Raw genomic sequence first — 22,347 nt, 5'->3', positions numbered from 1 at the left:
GGCCCTCACTGAGGGCTGGGATTTAAATCCAGGTTTTAAACTTTTTTTTTTTTAATGCCTATTATTTATTTTTGAGAGAGAGAGAGAGCACAAACAGGGGAGGGGCAGAGAGAAAGGGAGACACAGAATCGGAAGCAAACTCCAGGCTCTGAGCTGTCAGCACAGAACCCGATGTGGGGCTCGAACTCACAGACCTTGAGATCATGACCTGAGCCGAAGTCGGACGCTTAACCAACTGAGCCACCCAAGCACCCTTAAATCCAGGTTTTAAATGGCTTTATTTTTTCTATAATTTTTTTCCCTCAAATATTTTTTTTTAATTATTTTTTTTTCTCAACGTTTTTATTTATTTTTGGGACAGAGACAGACAGAGCATGAACGGGGGAGGGGCAGAGAGAGAGGGAGACACAGAATCGGAAACAGGCTCCAGGCTCCGAGCCATCAGCCCAGAGCCTGACGCGGGGCTCGAACTCACGGACCGCGAGATCGTGACCTGGCTGAAGTTGGACGCTTAACCGACTGCACCACCCAGGCGCCCCTCCCTCAAATATTTAATGTCCTTGCAATATTAAAGGGATTTGAGTTTAAAAAGACTCATGAATGCAGTTCATGGTCCGACAAGTGATTAAAGAAAGCCTCATATTGATTCTGGTGATGCTCCTGACTGGGTTTACAGTTGGGCTGGAGGAAGGGCTCTCGTGGTTTGGGGGATGTGGCTCTCCTCTCTCAATCCAGCCACAAAGACCCGTCTCATTTAGTGGGGAGATTCCAGATCAGGCTTCTTATTGAAAACATCCTCACCTCTGATGGTCTGCTCCAATGGCATCTGTGATTCTCGTAAAACCCTGTTCCCTGAAAAAAGAGGAAAAGCAATTTCGGCAAATAGGGAAGGACAGGCCCTGCTCTCGCTGGAAGCCCACATTCACCTAGGCTGTCAGCTCCATAACCATGCCTGCCTGTCTCCCGCAGAGGCGTGCCTCCTGCCTTCTACATCGTCTTCACTCAGGAACCTAGAGGTGTTTCCACCTAGGTCTTCACACTGGGAAAGGAATCAATTTCAAGTATTCACAGCTCCCTGACATCAAGACAATGTTACTGAGCAGGGATGCTGCCAGAACCCCTCAGGCCAATAAACACCATTAATCTTGAATTCCTTGGCCCTCTTTGTCCTCTGTCTTAGGAGCAACAGAGTAATTCCCCCCCCCCCCCCCCCCCCCCCGCATTCTTGAATCCTTTCTGAATGAGGAATAAATAGACAGGTAAATAGCATCTCCTCCTCCCTGTGAGTCATCCTCAACTGATGCCACCTTAACTTCGCCTGTGTCAAGCCACACGTGGCCCCACTCACTTCAAAAGGGCCTCCAGCTCCCGCTTGACCCTGCCCACCACGGGCGGCCCCCGGTAGGTGAGGGCCGTGTACAGCTGCACGAGGGAGGCCCCCGCCCGGATCTTCTCCAGGGCATCCTGCCCACTGCTGACACCGCCAACCCCAATGATGGGGACTCTGCCTGCAAGAAGCACACGTAACATCGTGAGGAAGGGCAGGCAACGTGAGACCCTTAGTTTGGCTTCCCCCGCTCCGGCCCCGGCTAAATGCAGCAGTTCAGGGAACACTGATTCGGATCAAACCCAAGAGCCTGAGCCACACACAGATCTGAAGACACAGGCACCGAATTCTTGCCTTTGGTGAGTGCATACATCTCCCGGATGGTCTGAGTTGATAAATCCCGGAGGGGCTTCCCACTCAGCCCTCCTGTTTCAGAGCGCAGGGCACCCTGGAGGCCGGCAGGGCGGCTCACTGTGGTGTTCGTGATGATCAGTCCATCGATGCCCAACTGCAATGTGAGACAGAGAAAGAACCCTCCAGTGGTGGCACTGATGCAGTCGGAGTAGCTTCCCTGAGGGTCTGAGACAGCAGCCGGGCCAGGTGCCCACACTACAGCCCCTGGAAGCAAGAGCTATACCAGAGCTCACTATGCTTCTAGAAAAAGGGTCTGAATGAGCCTCAACATAACAGTAGCAGCCATCACATATCGATCACCTGTAATGTTCCACAAGGACAGGATTTAGTCCTTAGAACCACTCACTTTAGTCTTGTCCAAGGCCCCTAGGTAGTACATGGTGGAACTAGGACTTGAACCCAGGACTGCCAGATTTGGTCCGTGTTTCCACCATTCTCCTGTAACACAGGGGCCTGGGGTAGACTGGAGAGAGTGACAGAACAGTCTGACCAAGACTGACCAAGAATGCAAGCACAAGCCTTAGAGCTCTTGCTGGATGAATGTGAGGAAAGAGACAAGGGAATGGGTACAAGTAAATGACTCATCCAAACATTTGCTTCTCTAAATTTTTTTTTTTTTAGTTTATTTATTTGTTTTGAGAGAGTGTGAGCAGGGGAGGAGGAGAGGGAGAGAGGGAGAGAAAGAAAGAGAGAGAGAGAGAGAGAGAGAGAGAGAGAATCCCAAGCATGCTCCACACTGTAAGCTCAGAGCCCGATGTGGGGCTTGAACCCACAAACTGTGAGATCATGACCTGAGCTGAAATCGAGTTGGATGCTCAACCAACTGAGCTTTTCATTAGATGATGAGTTACATCATGACATATCAAACCAGCTCTCACTACCACAGAAAGGAAGTCACAGGCTAGCCCAGCTGGCCAAATGGCACCCACCCCCGCCCCTCCCAGGCAGTGAGAGGCGTCCCAGGGCCTAGCCCGACTCCTACCTCTCTCACCACACTGGCAATATCCTCCTTGTCCTGGGCTGTGAGGTCAGGTGCGATCTTCACCAGCACAGCCGGTTTGCGCGCTCCCTGCAGGGCGTCCCTCTCCTGCAGCACCTAGAACAACACACGGCCAGAGACGGGGACCCTGGAGGCTGTAGCCACAGATCAGCATGTTCTCACGATGAAGCACCAGCGACTTCTCCTTCTCAGAAAATACAGCTCTCAGTTATGCCAAAGACCCATCCAACAGATCTGATTCTCCTGAACAAAGGGATCCCTAAGATTAAGTCCCTAATGTTGTCACTGGTATTGGCTAATATATTAAGGCTTATTGAGACTTTTTTTCCTAAAAGAGATAAGAAGAAAATACTGTCACAAGTACTGTTTGATAAAGACTCATCCAGGGGTGCCTTGCTGTTTCATGCAAATCTTGATCTCAGGGTCGTGAGTTCAAGCCCCACATTGGGCATGGAGCCTACTTAAAAAAAATAAGAGTCATCCAATTTATTCAGTCAGTGTGCTCGATGCTAGGGACAGAGAGAGACAGTCCCTGCTCTCACAGGGTTTATGGTTTAACACAGGGACAGGTAACCAAGCCATTAATTACTGTTAAGCATAATCAGTGTTATGACGGGATTATAGGTATAGCAAGGGGTCCTATCTGGTCCAGGTGCTAAGGACAGCTCCTTGATAGTGACATTGAAGCTTTTTCCTGAAGAATCAACTGGAAAGAAGTGGGTAGGACAGGCTGGTGGAACGGAGCCTGGAGATGTAATTTCCTACCTTGGTCAGCAGGTGGCGCAGCTCAGCCTTTCCCTGAAGGCTCCGTAGCCCAGTGGTGTTCGGACTGGACACGTTCACTACCAGGTAGTCGGCCAAGGGACCCAGGACTCGAACCCCCTCCACGTAGTCCGCAGCAGCGTCCACGGAGGTCTTATTCTTCCCCAGGTTTATTCCCAGTGGTAGCCCCCCTGTAAAGATGGCTTGTCAAGATTTTGTTCCTAAACACCATTCCCTGTGCAACATTTTGAAGATGTCCTTGACTAAACAGCCCACGAAGAGCCCCGTACACCTCCACCTCTTTGTGTGAACTTCCCGGACCAGCCGGCAAACACCATGGAAGCTGCACGGTGTTGCCGCCTTGGTCTTGCTGACCAAGAAGAGGTCACCATCTTTGCGCAGCATGTTTGGGCAACTACTAGGATGTTTTACTGCACTGTGTTCTTTTCCTTTTTTAAAATTTAATGGAAAATGGAGAAATTAGGAGTGCAAATGCTAGCGATAAAAAGTAAGGGCTCATAAATGTAATGAGGACAGTCAGAAATCAACAGGCATGTTAGGGGACAGCTGTTTATTCTCAAGGGCTGTCTGCTGGACTTGAGTGACAGGGTGTGCAGTTGGGAAGAAAAGGCAAAATTAAAGAATATGTATACAAGACTGGAAAATGTTTTCCACTAACCATGCCTAAAATATAGAGGCATAAATCTTTTAGAACTTGGAATTTCAGTTTTCTGAGAAGGGGCTCCAGCTCATAACTAGAGTGAGCACAAGTCCCAGTGCTCCCAGAACAGCCCTCATTGCTCCTGTAGCCTGGGCATAATTATTAATGCCTGCACCCTTCACTCCCCAAAATGTCTCAGTTTGCATGATAAGTGTTATGCCACCCAATTTAAAAATCCATGGAATTATTGACTTGCATTTTGGACTGTTAGAAAAATACATTTTAGAAACATGCTGTGCCTGAAAGCCAGAGGTTGTCTGTACTTGGCTTCTAAGATACCACCTTATCTGCAAAGGTCACTGATAGGTCAGTGGTGCCAGCTGCTTTTACCGTGCAATAGTTGGGAAAAGACCTGGAGCACCAAGTGAGCTCCCAAAAGGTGTGTCAGGTCACTGGGATCAAAGACCAACATCTAGTGTTGCTAACCACCTTCTCATTCCCAAAACTAGTCACCCTTTTAATCACCAGCTTGAAAGTAAATGAGATTCCCTTGGGGGTGGCGGGGGTGGGGGTTGGGGGGTGGGTAGCATCCAATTAGACAAAAGCTACACAAGGCCTCCAAGCTTCCCAAGTCCATCAAGCCAAGCCATTTGTAAGCTGATTCTTCTTTGCACAGATGAGCTGGCTTGAAAGGGAGCCTTACTTTCATGCAGCTAAGGGACCTTCCATCAGCAGTTAGCTGCCCAAAGGGCCAAGACTCTGAAGTTAGAAATTTCTCAATTACTCTATCTTCAAAAGGCACCATAGCTTCTGTCAACTTATGCTAGCAATAAGCTGTCTTCAAGGCTTCTAGATGCTGGAAAACATGAACAAATCTGCTGGAAGATTCTGCTTCAATCAGTGTTAGTGCTGGAGTAGGGGTGAGGGAGGGGCAAGGAAGAAAAGGGGCTAAAGCTCGCACTGGGGACAATGAAAAGAAGAAAGGGAAGCAAGAAGGCAGGAGAGTATCACAAGCTATGGAGGTCATATTATAAGCTTCAAAGTTCCCCAAATGGAAAGGTCTGTAGTATAGCAGGGTCTGCTCCTACCAAAGCTTGGGATTTCCAAACAAGGTAACTTCCTTCTCCTAAAATCAGAGATTGCCAACTGCCTCGGCCCTTTCAACCTTACTTCCTGAAGTGAATCCGATGTCCATAGGTTTTTCTTATCTCACTACCAGGACATTTAATGACACTTAAATTCCTGGAAAGAGTTCTAGAGGAAAATGGCCACAGCCCCACACAATCTCAGAAGACACCTGGGAAGGGGTGGTGAGGACAAAACAGAGCTATAGGCACTACATGGATCTGGAGCGAGAGCAGAGCCCCAGAGAACAGACATCGGCATCTCTGAAGGCAGCCTTACAACATGCATGGTGTTTTCTGAACAAGTCATGAAGGATATTTTCCCAAAAGTCAAGATTAATTCTCCCTGAGTAGGGAGGGGTATGATTAATTTCACTTTTCTTCTTGATGCTTCTCTGTATTTACTAATGCTTCTATAATTAACATGTATTGTTTACATAATGCACAAAAGGACATCATAGGAAGACTGAGGAAGATGGAGCTCAAGTTCTGCTCACATCTCAACTACCCACGTGACCACAGCGGGACTGCTTTGCTCACTTCCAAGCGGCCCCAGTTATGACACAACACAGGTTATATAACAAGGGAGAAACTAAGCAAGTCTTTACTAAATTATGAAATTCAGTTACAATCTTGCTGACTGTGATAAAGGCAGGAAAATTCCTGAGTTCCATAGTATTTTTTTCCCTATTGCTCAGTCACATTTACTTCATTAAGAATTCCTGACCTTTCTCCCACAGGTTTCCTCACAACAAATGGAGAAAAGCCCATTAGCACAACCCCACTTTACCTTCTGTGAGCCTGGCCTGCTTCTCCTGTCTGGCCCGCAACCTGTGTTCCACCACCAAGAGTCCGTGACTGTTAAATCCATATCTGTAACATATAAGCAGGTGGGGAGGGGACGAGGTTAGAGCCCTCGGCCATAAGGCAGACACTTTGGAGAGATGGTTTCATGGCCACTTCTACTATACTTTGGACTTTTAAAAACAGGAAAGAAAAAAAAAATCAGAGTCAGTTCTTAGACTTTCAAGGTTTAAACACCCCTGGAATTCCTAGAAAACTTGCCAGAACACCATCAAACACAGAGGGAAAGATTTAAATTTGCAAACAAGTCGCTCAGGTACCTAGCACTGGAAATAGCCCAGACTCGCCAGGTAGCTGTCCCCCAACCTGTCTGAATCCAACCCACACTCCTCCTCACTTATGTACCCCTCCCCTGCAGCGGGGCCTCCCTGACAACCCATCTTTCCTCCTCCTGCCTGTGCTCCACAAGCTCCCTCCCAGAGAAGAAATAATAACAAATGCCTATTGTTTAAGCCACTTTGTTACTTGCAGCCAAAAACACTGAACAGATAGAGGAGCACCTGTTTTGTTTACTTCATGAATAAATTGCTCGATTCACTTGGCAGGCGCTTACTGGGCACCCACTCCAAGCCACCCACAGCAAGGAGACCGAACACACAGGCTCTCCTCCCTCAACCACTTCTCGTTTATGGATTCTGCCCAGTACCGTTGTCCTGGTACCTGCAGTTACTTGTGGCAGCCGAATCATCAACAAGTATATTTTGCCTGGAAATTCTGAAGATACCGATCCCAGCCTGCAATGCAACAGAAAGCTCAATAACTTCATCTCTAATGCTGGAAAATTTCCCTGAAATAAGTACAATAAAGCAGGAAGTGCGGCCACAGGTTCATCTTCCAGAAGGCCATCAATGGTCCCAAAGATGCCTATTAAACTCTCTCAAGGAGACTCTCAAAATTCTGTTACCAAAAAGCAGACACTTTTTCATTTTCTGAGTTTGCTATAGTGAATACTGCCTAGGGATTGCAAAGAGAAGGGCTTTACACAATCTAGAAGGATCTCTCTTATTAAAAGCAGCTATCCATATGGATTATTAAAATTTCCAGTTTACTAAAGGGTAGGGCTTCACCATCCAGTTCAAGAACTTGTAGCCACATGTGCCCCTGAGCACTTGAAATGTGGCCAGTACACCCTGAGAGCGCTTTAAGTCAAATGCACACTGGATTTAGAAGACTTGCTACCAAAGATGGTAAATAGTTAATCATTTTTATTTTGATTATGTGTTAAAATGACATTCAGAACATGTTAAGTATTTATAATTAGATATAATTATAAATAATAATTAAATAGAATATATTATTGAAGTGAATTTCACCCATTTCTCTTTACTATTTTATTGTGACTACCTGAATATTTTAAATTACGTACCTGAATATTTTAAATTACACATCATATTTCTGCTGGACAGTGCTGGGCAAGAGCACTGGAATAACAATGTGAAAAAAGCACAAACTCTGAAGTCAAATGTATTAATCTCAACCCCAGATCTCCCACTTATGATCTCATGATTAGAGATAAGTCATGTAGCTCTCTGAGCCCCTGGGGTGTATATGTGTTAAACTAGAATAATAAAATCTGCTTTTATGCCTCCACACAGGAGATGCTCAACATGGTTCTCGAACATTCCCAATAGCAGAAAAATGTCCACACTGTATGACAAAAAAAACAGGCAGATCTCCCATCGCTGCGCGCCCTCCTGGGAAGAAAGCATCCCCTGTGACCTCTGGTCCATTCACACACCTGTTAATGACAGCTTGGTCCTCTGGGAGGCGGAAGACTCTGGGTCTGGGGTTTCCTTCCTGAGGTTTTGGAGTAACACTGCCGATCTCTACAAAACCAAAGCCCATCTTGTAAAGTCCATCCACAGCTTCCCCATGCTTATCAAATCCTGCAGCAATTCCAACTGGATTTCGGAATTTATGGCCCAGGACTCTCACTTCCTAGGGAGAAGGAAACAAAGCCAGGCTATCCTGGTGTTTCTCAAAGTGCAGGCCCCAGCACGTCTGTGTCAGAAGTGCCTGTGGAGCTTGTTAATCAGAAGGTGTTCCAAGAGCACCTACCAGCATGTCAGAGTCTTGAAATGTGGCACGAGGAAGGAGCCCCAGGGAGGTGAAATGAATGGCCAGCCTGTGGGCTGACTCCGGGTCCAGCAGCCTCTGCAGAGCTGGCATCAAGTGTTCAGCATAGAAATGTTCATCCCCCATGGCCGTCAGGTAGGAAGTGAAGAGAAGTCCTCCGCCCCCCAGGATGACCACAGCATCCTGGGCCCGCTTCTGAGGGGGAAAAAAAGAAAAAGGCCCAATGGGGCCAGACCGCAGTAACTTCTCTGAGCCCTATACACCCAGGCACACAGGACATAATGACATGTGATATGAAGCGATATCCCTAGCCTTCTGCAAACACTGGTCTCCTTCATTTCTAGTCTTGCTCACACATTGGTCTCTACTTTCAGAGGCTGTATCCACACTTCTGCTGACCCATACTTGTCTGGCCTTGAAGGACTCTGGGCCAGAGGCTTCAAAAGAGGCAGTACTGCCCCCTGGGGGACATGTGGTAGGCATTTTGGAGGAATGCTAATAGATTTAAGTGGGCAGAAATCTGTAAAGGTAGACACCTGCACTGTTTTAGGCTGTCTGACAGATGAAGTGTCCCTGTCCTGCATGACTTTTGGAGATACTACTGACATTCAGTATGTAAAAAAATCTATTCATATTATTTGAGCCTGTATTCCACCACATAAACACCAACTATGTCATGCACAGTTTTCATATGCATTGACTTTTCCAGGAATGCAGTTCCATCATAAATTGAGAGATGACTGCACTGTGTTGCACAGAACGTTACTAAGCCTTGTTCACCGTTTCAGAGATCTCAGGAATGGTATAATGCTTTGTTTGGGTTTTGACAAGAAAACATACCTGAGGCGCTGGAATTTCCAAATAGAGGCTTAAACACCTGAGTCTCTCACTAAGTGAGTCATGCCCAACATTTACATACCAAAATACATGTTATTTTATTATGAATTCCTTTAATGTCTCCTTTATATTCCAGTTAGGACATTATGCTAATCTTTTAAAATTATACGTAGATAGATTACATTATACATAAATTCCACGTCAGGATAATAAAAGCAGTTGCAAAATATTTTTTTAAGGAGCATCAGGTCTTATTGAGTCAAGAATCACTAATCTAGTTTTGGGCACCTGGGTGGTTCAGTCAGTTGAGCATCCAACCCTTGATTTGGGTTCAAGTCATGAGCTTACTGTTTGTGAGATGGAGCCCCTGCTTGGGTTTCTCTCTCTCCGCCTCTCTGCCCCTCACCCACTCTCTTTCTCTCAAAAACAAAGAATCCTACTTGAAAAGTGGTTCATAGTTATCATTGCCAGATGATGAGTCATCAGTCAGTCAGTCAGTCATCTGCCCAACAGTAATCGAGCACTCAGAGGTGGGCGAAACAGTCTCCGCCCTCAAAGAGACGACAATCTTATGAAGAGACAGTCATTAATCAATGATCACGTAAATATGTAACTGCCAATAGCTATGAATTAACATACGGTAATAACACACCCCAACCCAATCTCGGAGGTAGAGGAAGGCTTCTTTGAGGAAGTGACTTAAAGCTGATGTCCAAAAGATAAATAGGAGTTAACTAGGACGCGGTGGAAGGGTATGAAAAAGTGTAAAGGCGCTCACAGTGGTACAGGGTAAGGAGATGCACCCAAGAAATGGGGGAAGGGGAAAGGTTTGTCTGGAACCAAGGAACAAGGCAAAGCACAGCTTAAAAAGAAGCTGGGGAGATAAACAGAGACGTAGGCCAAAATGAAGATTCGGGTTCTCCCTCAACAACTTGGTGGCATGATCAGATTTGCCTTTTGAAAGTCACTCCCAGTGTCGATACAGAACAAGTATTTATTGTCTTGCTTCCAGTCTCCAGCGGATTGTAGGAACGCTCCTTAAGGTCAACAAGTATCTGAACACAGTTACATAAGCCCCCGCCCTAAAATTTCATCTAGAAGGGCTGGGGCCATGTTTTAGTGTAACTTCACTGCACGAAGGATCCTGCACACAATGTTATGCGGTCATGTGTTCACTAAACGCCCGTGTGCCAGGGTCAATAAACGTTTGGCCCACGTGCGCTGACACAGACCTGCATCTACCCAGACAGGAACGTGCCCTTATGCACACTGGCCAAGCACACGTGTAAATGCACACGCACGTGTGCCTCCAGACACGCACAGACGTGCAAACTGGGCCCACCATCTTGGAGCCGCACTTCGCCCCAGGTTAGCCCTCCAAGTGCTTTAGCCCCACTCCTCGCCCAACTCCTGGCTCTGCTGCCGCAGAGCCCGCTTTCTGAACTCACTTTCAGCAGTCTCCACGCCATGCTCTTTCCGCCACTGGGCCCGCCTCTGGCTTATTTCCATTGGAAGAGATGGTGGTGAGCCCTCCAATCACCGCCCCTGCAGTTGCCACCTCACCAATCGCCAGACAGGAGGGTGAGGCGGGCCTCCCAGCGGTCGAAAAGGCCTCGCTCCGCCCCGGAGGTGTGGCTAGACGCTGGTGCCGGCGCGCGCAATCACGGCAGTCACGCTCCTTCCGCCCGCCGGAGTCCAGGTGTTGCCGCCGCGCTAAGCTGGGTTGCGATACACTCGGCTTGGGGTGGTGTGTGTAGCTGTTCTGCGGCTCTGCGACCTCGGCGAGAGAATACGCATAGGTAGAGCTTCAGTTCTAAGCAACACTGTCACCAATATCTTGATCATTTAAGTTGAACATGTGATATGCTTGCGCTCTAGGTAAAGCAGGTATTGAGACCATATATCAGGCACTGAAAAAAAGGTTGGAATGAATTACGGCACTGTGGAGTTGACCTCAGAGAAGTTTCCATCAGCCTCAGGTTTCACTTAAAAATGCCTTAAACGTATGTATGTGCGTAAGTATGTATTTTAATGAAAGTGTTAGGAAATCAACACTTTGTTACAAAGTCTTGTAACACCCACAACGATTCCATTGCAGCGAAGACTTAGTGGACTCCTAGTCAGAAGCCTTCCAAATTAATTGGACACTCTTTTTCCTGCCATTTCAAGACTTTTCAGTTTTCTAGTTTCCCTTCCCACTGCTGTCTCCACAAGTGCCCACCCTGCCCCACCCCCAGAATTATTTCTCTTTATAAATACTTTCCTCTTCTATGCGTTTACTAAATCACATTGGATTCTCCCGGTATGACCGTTTCTTCTATCTCAATATGGACACGTGCTGGAAATAATTTCTTTCTCATCTGAACTTTTATAGATAGATATATGCTGTACCTGTCCAGTGACACTGTCTTTATTAACTACAATTGTTATATCTTTTTTCCCCTAACTAGACTGTACACGTTCTGAAAGTAGGGACCACACCATATTTATCTTTTGATTACTGCAGTGTTTTTCAGACTGAGGGAGGCGTATTCTTGGAGTATACACTTAAGAGAATTGTTGATACTAGTATCTTTCCCTAATGATTTTTAAAGGTAGTATAAGCATTTAGGCCATTTGGATAGCCAACTGAACCCTGAAACCTACCATGCTATGTCAGTGCCCACAGTTATTTGTATTTGTTATCACATTTTGGTGCCAAGAAAGAAAACTGGCTAAACTAAATGATAGATGTGCCACAGGTGCAAAACAAATGACATGCTGTATGAACAAAGGTTTTTCAGCAAGCTAAATAAAGTGGTGAGAGAACTGATTTTTCCCGACAGCATGAAATAGCTTGTGTGCCAAATCAAAAGAACCTGTGTGGTCATAAGCCAGTACAGTTTTTATGTCAGGTAACTGTTTAGTTCAGCACGTTTTCATTTCATTAGTTTTCAGTTCTGTTTGTATTAATTTGTATTCATTCGTTCATGGTTGTGTAAGAGCTTTAGCATATAGTTTATGCCTGGTTTTATGGCTGAGTGAATTTAAAAAACAAAATACAATAACTTAGACACAGCCTGGGGGTCTGCCAGAATGGTTTCCTTTTAAAAAACCACACAATACTTTTCTCAATTACTTAGCAAGTAATTAGCTAAAAGCGTATCTGGTTGTGTAGACACAGGTGGTGGTGCCCTATAAAGACTCGTCGCTTTATTGATCTTTGCTGTTTGTTTTCAGCTTATAGGAACTCCACCTGGGTTCTTAAATTAAAAACACACAAAACATCTTTTATCTCCTTGACTAATTATTCCCTATTCCTAAAAGAATAATACTAACAAATATGACTTACCCACTAAGAACATTTTTAAAGGACCAGGCAGCTGCTGAGCCCCTGCACTGTTGTTGCTCATAGTTCACAGAGAAAATGTTCTTAAGAGGAAGAATCTGTCTTTGGTTATATGTCAGAACAGGTATCATTCTAGGAAGTGAGCTAAATAGCCCAGAGCAACATGGTAAAAATAATTGTTATCAGCTTAACAAGTTTCACTGTAGCTTTGAGGAAGCAGAAAACTATTGCTGTGTCCAGGGAGGACACCTTGCTTACACTTGGAACCGGGAAGGTTCGGGATCTTTTCTGGGACTTTCTAGAAGAGAGGAGTAAGTGGTGGATTGGACAAAATCTCATGCTGCTGGGAAAACATCAAGAAGAAAAACAACCCAGGTAAGGCTCTGAGACTTAGCATGTACGAAGGACACTTCCTTGGGGCACCTGGGTGGCTCAGTCAGTTAAGCATCTGACTTGGTTTCAGCTCAGGTCATGATCTCAGGGTTCATGAGTTGGAGCCCCACATCGGGCTTGGTGCTGACAGTGTAGAGCCTGCTTGGAATCCTCTCTCTCTGCCCCTTCCCTGTTCATGCTTACTCTCACTCTCTCTCTCTCTCTCTCTCACTCACTCACTCAAAATAAATCAATAAGGTTAAAAAAAAATGAAGGGAACTTCCTTACTTTGACTCTGGAATAGGAGTAAGAAAAAAATTTAAATCTTTCCACTTTTGTACACTTACTTCATTACCACAGTTCTTCTGAAATATTTACACTTTTGAGCTTCAGCCTTTGAATTGTCTGTGTAGCAAAGATGATGAGTTTTTTTTTTTTTTTTTTTTTAGTGTTTTATCAAAAGGTAACATACCTGATCTTTCACTACAAGTACTGTGCAAGTTTCTGAAGTGGGAAACCTTTTATGGCCACTTTTTTCCTGGTAAATACTTCTTCATCACTCTTGGCTCCAAGTTTCCTAACTCAGAAACCAGGAGAGAAATTATTTGCCTGTTATCTGTCTTACAGAGATATTTTCAAAACCATGCACCATAATACTGTGATCTTACGGAAAAATCCAAGGTGCAATTATATCATCATCGTCTTCATTGAAGTCTAGGTAAATTAATACTAAGCCTGGTGATAACACATAATATATGAAAAATCTATACTAGGTGGAAGTGAGGTGGAGAACAAAGGCAAAAGAAATATAGAAAATATTAAACTTCTTTAAAACTTGCAGCCCAGTGACAAGTACAACACTTGAGACAGTCTGAGTGACCTTCCTCCAGGAGGAACTGCTTCAGTGTCCTCCTTAACTGCTTCAATGTTAGTACTTTGCTAGAGGCAAAAGGCAAACTTAGCTCCACCTCCAGGATCCTGTAAGTCTTTAACATATAAAAATCCCTTTGGAAACTTCCTTTATCTCTACCCCCAACCCAAGATACATGTTAACAATCATCTTGCAAGCATATGGCCCACTGATACACATCTGAAGGGTCTCATGACTAAGGTCTTGATTGCTTGGAGACTTATTCTATCCCTAACCCCCTTCCGGTAGGTAGGTAGGGAGGTAGATAAAGTCAGTCACTCTTCATTATATCATATATAATATATTATATATTATTGGTATGTAGTAAGTCACTCCTCACAATACCCCAGCAGCTCTTTCTGCCTGTGGGTTCTGTCCCCATGCTTTAATAAAATCACCTTTCTGGCACCAAAGTTGTCTCAAGAATTATTTCTTAACTGTTGGCTCCCAGACCCCAACAATACATAGTACCAGGGAGAAATCCTAAAGTTTCACCTATTGGAAGCTAGTAAAATTTGGTTTTCATATTTAATTTTTAAAAAGGTTGACTTTGGAGTATGAGGATCTGTGTCTGGTCCTCCTTCAACAGATGTCGCAGCCAGCAGGGTCACAAAGCCCACCAGATGCACTTACATGTCCAGAAACTCCAACTGGATCTCATCAACAGTGCACTTGGGCTCACTGGGGCATTCTTTCAGTTGCCAGGCTGGTAAGTGATGAAGCCACATGCGGCCAAAGGCATAATTTCTGGAAACCTACAGTATGTTGGTTAAGGAGTCTGTTCCATGAAAGGTATATGCAAAGTGACATCTGAGGACCGAAAGAAAAACTAAAGAAAAAGGCTGACAAGTCCAGCTTGACAAGAAATGGTGTATTAAGGGGGAACCAGCCAAGAGGAGAATGTTTAAGAATAGGTGTGTCTTCAGGGCACCTGAGTGGCTTCGTTGGTTAAGCGTCCAACTCTTGATTTCAGCTCAGGTGGTGATCTCACAGTTCATGAGTTCAAGCCCAGTGTCAGGCCGCACACTGCTTGGGATTCTCTCTCTCTCCCTCTCTCTGTCCCTCCCTCACTTGTGCTCTCTTTCTTTCGTTCTCTCTCAAAAATAAATACATATTAAAAAAAATAAAAAGGATGGGTTTGTGTCCTAGTCCTGTCTCAGGGGCAGATAAAGGACATTATGCCCTGAGGTTTACTTAAGGGTGTGGTTCAACAAAAAGAAGGTTGGAGTGCTCCAGAAGGTTCCATGTCACAGAGTCTGTGAGTGATAGTCCATAGGATGGATATAGGAATTTTGATGATACTGATTAGATATTGATTTTCATGATACTGATTACAGTAAGTAACTGTTCATCTGGAATGACTTTCACATGCAGCCTACTCTGGTAGGTAGAGTTGTGCCTGATGTTGCCTTCATGTCTTGACTTGGGTGGAGTGTGGGAGAAAGTGTATGAGTAAACTCCCTTCTCCTCAGGTACCCTGAATCCATTCAGTGCTTGGGCTTCGGAAGGAAGATGAGAAAAGCTAAAGGAGGAAAATAGAGTATGGTGTAGGAAGATGTGAGGGTGAAGGGTGAGGAGGCTGTTGTCTATAAGTTTTTCTCAGGAGTAGGCCATGAAAATTGTGTGTGTGAATGTGTGTGTGGTTTTTCTTTGAATCAGCATTTTTCATGGTGTTACATACAGCATTCAGTCTTAACTCTGTGAATTCTTGGAGACCTTACTATGCCTCCGAATCTGAGTAAAAATTTTATTCCACTTTAAAAAATGCAAATACATTCTTATTAAAATATGAAGCATCTTTGGGTGCTTCATAAAACAATACATTGCAATGTTTATCTATTATGAGAAAAATAAAAGATCACCGTCCTCAAATACTGGGTATTGAAAGGACTCAGTATTTCAATTTGATAAATTTTTGGTTTCCAGCCTCTCATTCTCCACCCTTTCAAGCTCCCTGTGATATGTTTGTCCGATTTTGCTGTGATAGCATGCTGTTGTTGGCAAGGGCAAGGTTGTGAGGCTGGTCTCTGCGTAAATGAAGTGGTCCTGTGTTTCACTGTCACAGATGGGAGTGATTGTGAACTGTTCTCCATCTTCACAGCAGGCTGTTTGGCCCAGCCCATCTCCACGATAGGAAAAGCAACCCTTAATATAGCCTAAATGATGACAATTTTTCCGTCCATTTTTCACTCTCCAACATTTGAGTTTTTAGACATTTTCACTTACTCTTCATTTTGGAGTGAAATGCATTTCCTGATATTTATCACTCATGTACTTGCAAGATATTACTGTTGTGAAATAGAGAATGTTTGTACAGAGGATAATCTGGGGCAAAAAGAATTCTAGGGGTGGGGCGCCTGAATGGCTCAGTTAAGCATCAGTCTTGAGTTCAAGCCCCATGCTGGGTGCCACGCTGGGCATGAAGCCTACTTAAATTAAAAAAAAAAAAAAAAAAAAAAAATTCTAGGGGCAACCTGGCTGAGTTGGTGGAGCATGAGACTCTTGATTTGGGGTTGTGAGTTCAAGCCCCATGTTGGGTGTAGAAATTACTTAAAGATAAAATGTTGAAAGAAAAATAACCAAAAAAAAAAATTTTTTTTAAAGAATTATATTCAATTATCTAAGCCAGCACTGCAAATTCGGAGCCTGCTTTCCCATAATCATATTAAATAAGTCTCTGCAGTTAGGAGCTCAGGCTCTCATGTCAGACTTCTGAGTTCATGTCTTGATTCTGGAACTTTCCTGTTGTGGCACCTGGCAAGTCCTTCAAAGGATTGTTATGAGGATCTGTAAAATTATACAAGTAAAGTATTAGAATAGTGCCCGGCAGAATATTATAGTTCTTAGTGCTAATATTGTGAAATTTCTGTTTTTTATGCAAAGTGTGTTTTCTGCTTCTAGATGGCATCACATTCATGTCAAAGGTCATTGGAGATCCAATATTGCTAATTACTTTTATATATATATATATATATACACACACACACACACACACATATATATATATTAATGTTTGTTTATTTTTGAGAGAGAGAGAGAGAGAGACAGACCGTGAGCGGGGGAAGGGCAGAGAGAGGGAGACACAGAATCTGAAGCAGGCTCCAGGCTCTGAGCTGTCAGCGCAGAGCCTGGTGTGGGGCTCGAACTCACAGACAGCAAAATCATGACCTGAGTTGAAGTCGGATATTTAACCAACTGAGCCACCCAGGCGCCCCAACCTTTATATTTTTTTTTAAGTTTACTTATTTATTTTGAGAGAGAGCACGAGTGGGGGAGGGACAGAGAGAAAGGGAGAGAGAGATACAAAGCAGGCTCCCAGAGAATGCAGAGGCCAACGCAGGGCTCAAACTCAGAAAATGGCAAGATCATGATCTGAACCAAAATCAAGAGCAGGGGGTACTTAACCTACCGAGCCACCCAGGTGCCCCTGCTAATTACCTTTAAAACTAAAGTATTGACACGTGTAATTGCTTAGAAGTATTCAGAAGTCACTATTGTTGCATTAGTGTTTATACATTTTATTGTGAACTTAAGGAGTGTCTCTCCCAAAATAATATGTTGGTGGGAAAAGTATTTGTAAATTTGTTCCTTAACATTCAAAAAATAGAGAAATGCAAATTAAAACTGAGATACCATTTCCCACCTATCAGATAGGCATGAATCCACAAACTTAACAACATATTCTGTTGGCAAGACTCTAGAAAAGTAGGTACTTTCGTACATTGCTAATGGAAATGCAATAAGATGGTTTCTAGGGAGAGGTATTTGGCAATCTCTAGCAAAATAGCATTGACATCTACCCCTTGACTGAGCCTTCCACCTGCTGGGAATCTATCCCAAAGTTACACTGGCAAAAATATAAAAAGGTACACACACGAGGCTATTCATTGTGGCTGTCTTTGTAATAGCAAAAAAATAGAAATAATCCATATACCCATATAGGGGGGTCCTGGTTGTAAAAAGAAATGAGGCATATCTCTGTGTACTGCAGTGGGGTTACTTCTGGTTTTTTTGTTGTTTTGTTTTTGTTTTTGTGGAAAAAACCCTGCAGAAAATGTGTAATGTATTGCTAACTTTAAGAAAGAGGGTAACATGAATATATATGTGTATATACCAACACACACATCTGTATAAACATAATGGAAAAGCAAACAAAAACTAATGAAAATGATTACTTATAAGGTAGAGACTACTTAAAAATTTAAAGAAAAAAAATTTTCAAAGGACCTGACATACATAAACTTAAGGCAACTCCAGATAAGGCAAATCTCCTTCTTCAATGAGAAGATTTAAAGACAATTATTTTGGGGTAAACTTGACTATATCATATCTAAGGATATAGGTGAAACAGTCAAATGTCTCATTTATTAACTTAGTAACTTGTTCTACAAAGGCATATTTATTTATTTTATAAAAATATTTCTGCACCTAACCTAGGGCTTGAACTCATGACCCTAAGATCCAGAGTCATATGCTCTTCCAGCTGAGCCAGCCAGGCACCCCTCTACAAAGGGATATTTAAAAGCAGATGTTATATAAAATAGTATATTAATTTAGGAGCACTGCTCTCTCAAAACTCGCATTTTATGACATAGCTTTATTGAAACTTTTCAAATGCGTCTTCAGCCTCAATGCTTTAATTACCATCAGGGTGATTTCGGTAAAGATTTAAGTTTCCAAAGTACACCATCTTTACTTTCATCTAATGCCATCACAAAACACTTCTTCCCCAACTCACAAGTACCCATTTACAAAAGCAATTGGGGGTCCCTGGGTGGCTCAGTTGGTTAAGCATCTGACTTTGGCTCAGGTCATGGTCTCACAGTTTGTGAGTTCGAGCCCTGTGTTGTGCTCTGCACTGACAGTGTGGGGCCTGCTTGGTATTCTCTCTCCCTCCCCTGTTCACACTCTCTGTCTCTCTCAAAATAAATAAAAATTTAAAAAACAAAAAACAAAAAAACCCACACCAAACACCAAAAAACAAAATCATTTGGAAAAGCTGATTTTTACATTTGTTCTTTAGATAAATATTCATGTCTCTACAATGACAATTTCTAAATTGCTCTTTTAAGGGATACTTAGAGGGCTTGTTGACAAAGACATCTAAAACTTGAAGTTGGGGGTCATACCCCTAAGACTAAACACTAGATGCACTTTGAGTTGTCTCTTTTCCAGCCTTTTGGTCAGGTGTTCTCTATATAATCATCCCAGACTGGTATTGACTGAGGTCATTTCAGGCTAATGCATCTTTCCCAAATAGTATTTATTTTCAAATATGAGAAAGAACACTTCCTTCATTTGAAAGACTCTGCAAAGACTTTATTTTTTTATTTTTAAATTTTTTTTTATATTTATTATTTGGAAAGAGAGCAAGATAGAGCACGAGCAGGGGAGGGCCAGAGAGGGAGACCCAGAATTCAAGGCAGGCTCCAGGCTATGAGCTGTAAGCTCACAGGAACCGCAAGATCATGACCTGAGCTGAAGTCAGAGGCTTAACCAACTGAGCCACCCAGGTGCCCCTGCAAGGACTTTAAGAAGACTCTTTTTAGATGGAAAAATGTGGGAGAATACATTGTCCTTTATTTGGGCACATGTGAAAAAGAAGATGGCCAAAGGCCTATCAAGAAAATAAGTATATATAAAATTAGGGCAAAGATTCCAATAATAAGAGCAGACAATTTTCTCTTTTTCCCTTTGCCCCTCTCCCCTGCTCATGTTCTAATTAAAAAAATAAAAAATAAAAGAAGGGGGTCACCTGGGTGGCATAGTTGGTTGAACATCTGACTCTTGATTTTGGCTCAGGTCATGGTCCCAGGATCGTGGGCGTCAAGCCCCATACTGGGCTCTGTGCTGAGTATGGAGCCTGCTTAGGATTCTCTCTCCTTCTGCCCCCTCCTCCACTCATGCTCTAATAATAATTTTAAAAAGACATTTTAAAAAAGATGAGACAAAACACAAAGCAACAAATATTAGTTGGGTACATGTTATGATGACATATTTCAGTATTAATTAATCTTGTATATCCTTTCAGGCACGAATTGATTTCACTACACATTACCTGAAGTCATTTTGTTTCTTGGTATTGCGACTTTTCCTCTTCTTGGGTCTCCAGCCTAAACGAGAACTATTTCCATTTCTTTCATCTTGGTCTGAAAAGGCATCTATTTGGAAGCCAATGGAAAAGGTAATTTATAGTATATAGCTCTAGCTTTAAGTCTATAAAATAGTTGTTACTAGCACATATATGATAATCAAGACAACACAAAGATTTTATTTGTTTTTTAAGAACAATAACGTAGGAATTCTCAAGGGGATCTTGTGCTCTGGAATAGTCACATCACCTTATACTATCCAATGTCCCAAAATGAGGTCGACCAAGTGGGTCAACACTAAGAAGATAGAATTAAGTTCACTTTATGAAATTACATTCTAGGGGCTCCTGGGTGGCTCAGTCAGTTAAGCGGCTTACTCTTGATTTCAGCTCATGTCATGATCTCCCAATTTGTGAGTTCAAGCCCTGCATTGGGCTACACACTGACAGTGCAGAGCCTGCTTGGGATTCTCTCTCTTTCGCTCTCTCTGACCTCCCCGCCTTCAAAATAAATAAACTGGAAAAAAAAGAATTACATTGTAAGCACAATATTCTTCTTGTGTTCTATAATTCCTATTGATAGATAGGAACTCAGTAGGTGAGCAATAATGTTCTTGAATGTGCCTCATCGTGTACACTTCCTGTTTCTCACACACGCTGCCCAACACGGCTTGGCAAAACCACACAACCTCACTGACTATATGTCAACTGAAATTCGGATCATGAGCCTGACAATCACACTGTACCCTGGGGGTTATTTGTGCTTCTACTCTGAGAGGACTACTTCTCACTTCCTCCTCTACCTCCAATGACTAGGAAGTCCCTGATCCTCATTCTCAGGTCAGGTCATAACCTTGATTTCTGTTTCAAAAATAAAATAGAAGCAATTAAGAATCCTCTCCACAGACTCCTGCCACCAAATGTGTCCACTGAGCAGCAAGCATCTGCACCCACAGATGCTTGTCTTCTGTCCTGTTCCTACAAGTTCCCCGTACTCCTACCCACAGTGAATCCCTCTAGCTGCACGCTGGCTCAGATCAAGGACACTGTGCTGGCTGCTGTTTTTTCTGTCTTAAGACAAAGCACCAGTTCACACTGCTTCATGAACTACTGCCCCACTTCTTTCCTGATCTTGAGCAAAATTCCCCTAAAAATTGTCTAAACTTGCTACATCCAGTTCCTCTCTTGCTCTTTTTCCTTATTTTTAGGAAACAATTTTTTTTCTAATTATGTAAAACATTGATAGAGTTTCAATGTCAAAATTATGAAACCAGGAAAAAACTAAATTCCATCTCTGTCCTTTCTACTCTATTCCTTCCCTCACCCAACATGGGCTCAAACTCACAACCCTGAGATCAAGAGTCACATGCTCTACCGACTGAGCCAGCCAGATGCCTCTCAGGGTCCTTTGAAATTTTTGTGTCACTTTTTTTTTTTACATGTGTTCCTATTAAATTTCATGTAAATGAGTCTAATTATTTGACTCTGAAAATATTTTTATAGTACAGTTTATCACATTTAAGTTTATTTTAATAATCTGTCATTTCTTATGTGCTTTCTGGTTCTAATGCTTCTTGCTATTTTCTTCTGTCTTTGTTGGACTTTTGTTCTTCAGGACTCTCGTTTTAATTATTTACCTTCAAGGAGTTGTTCTTTTTGAAAACACATTCCTTCACCTGTGTTTGCCTAATTGCTGGGCTCAGGAATGAAAGTCTCTTTAGAAGCCCCCTCATGTGGTTAAAGGAATATAGCACATGTTAGTTTTTCCTTCCTCACCCTCTATTCCTAGATTTTGTTAGTATAGTCTGTAAGTTTTATTCAGGTTATTGTTACATTGGGTTTTTAAAATCTATATTAAGATTAAGAATATCTTTTTGGGGCTCCTGGATAGCTCAGTCGGTTAAGCATTCGACTTTAGCTCAGGTCATGATCTCACAGTTGGTGGATTCCAGCCCCATGTCTGCCCCTGCGCAGACAGCTCAGAGCCTGGAGCCTGCTTCAGTTTCTGTGCCTCCCTGTCTCTGCCCCTCCCTGATTCACACTCTGTGTCTCTCTCTCTCAAAGAAAAATAATAATAATAATATGTATATATGTATATATTAAAAAAATTTTTTTAAAGAGTATTTTTTTAAGTAGTCTCTACACCCAATGTGGGGCTGCAACTTACAACCACAAGATCAAGAGTCACATGCTCTAGCAACTGAGCCAGACAGACACCCCAAGAATACCTTTAAAAAAATTTTTTTAATGTTTATTTACTTTTGAGAAAGAGAGAGACAGAGCGTGAGTGAGGGAGGGGCACAGAGAGAGGGAGACACAGAATCTGAAGCAGGCTCCAGGCTCAGAGCTGTCCGCACAGAGTCCGACTCGGGCCTTGAACCCACGAACCACAAGATCACGACCTGAGCCAAAGTAAAACACTTAACCAACTAAGCCACCCAGGTGCCCCACCCCAAGAATACTTTTTAAAAACTTTTAGCAAAGCAAGGTTTCTAACAATTTAGAACTTATATTAATTTTAACTGGAGATGTTTATGTCCAATCATTTTATACCATAACTTTATCCATCTTGAAATCTTAA

General features: G+C 43.1%; 2 protein-coding genes across 3 annotated transcripts in view; one reads left to right on the top strand and one right to left on the bottom strand.

The window, feature by feature from the left end:
- Window positions 1-539: 539 nt before the first annotated feature.
- On the bottom strand, window positions 540-10,623 carry DHODH (dihydroorotate dehydrogenase (quinone)). 2 transcript variants are annotated; one of them, XM_015087525.3, is made up of 9 exons: window positions 10,514-10,623; window positions 8,211-8,423; window positions 7,891-8,090; window positions 6,079-6,161; window positions 3,507-3,694; window positions 2,724-2,837; window positions 1,682-1,835; window positions 1,349-1,508; window positions 540-852 (listed from the first exon to the last, which is right to left on the bottom strand). In XM_015087525.3, exons 1-9 carry the CDS (start codon window positions 10,532-10,534, stop codon window positions 798-800), a joined length of 1,188 nt encoding a protein of 395 aa, XP_014943011.2. In that variant the 5' UTR covers window positions 10,535-10,623; the 3' UTR covers window positions 540-797. The 2 variants fall into 2 exon arrangements, with proteins under 2 accessions (XP_014943011.2, XP_026931918.1); XM_027076117.2 differs by lacking the exon at window positions 1,349-1,508.
- A 1,565-nt stretch (window positions 10,624-12,188) lies between these two features.
- Window positions 12,189-22,347, top strand: part of PKD1L3 (polycystin 1 like 3, transient receptor potential channel interacting) — a 76,250-nt gene continuing 66,091 nt past the window's right edge. Inside the window, 3 exon segments of the mRNA XM_053211061.1 lie at window positions 12,189-12,666; window positions 12,668-12,768; window positions 14,265-14,384. Coding sequence (XP_053067036.1) covers window positions 12,472-12,666; window positions 12,668-12,768; window positions 14,265-14,384 — 416 coding nt within the window. The 5' untranslated portion in view covers window positions 12,189-12,471.

The sequence above is a fragment of the Acinonyx jubatus genome, chromosome E2, assembly GCF_027475565.1.
Source record: "Acinonyx jubatus isolate Ajub_Pintada_27869175 chromosome E2, VMU_Ajub_asm_v1.0, whole genome shotgun sequence".
Classification (NCBI taxonomy): Eukaryota; Metazoa; Chordata; class Mammalia; order Carnivora; family Felidae; genus Acinonyx; species Acinonyx jubatus.
Note: the sequence above shows the minus strand (reverse complement) of the source record. Positions and strands in the feature narration are given on the sequence as shown.

What these genes read in the sequence shown, in the direction of transcription:
- DHODH (XM_015087525.3), bottom strand. Translation starts at nt 10,534, where the DNA reads ATGGCGTGGAGACTGCTGAAA. An exon ending in TTCAAGACTCTGACATGCTG is followed by an intron (nt 8,091 to 8,210) that starts GTAGGTGCTCTT and finishes CCTTCTCCCTAG; the next exon opens with GAAGTGAGAGTCCTGGGCCA. An exon ending in GAGCTGGAGGCCCTTTTGAA is followed by an intron (nt 853 to 1,348) that starts GTGAGTGGGGCC and finishes CTCTTTTTTCAG; the next exon opens with GGAACAGGGTTTTACGAGAA.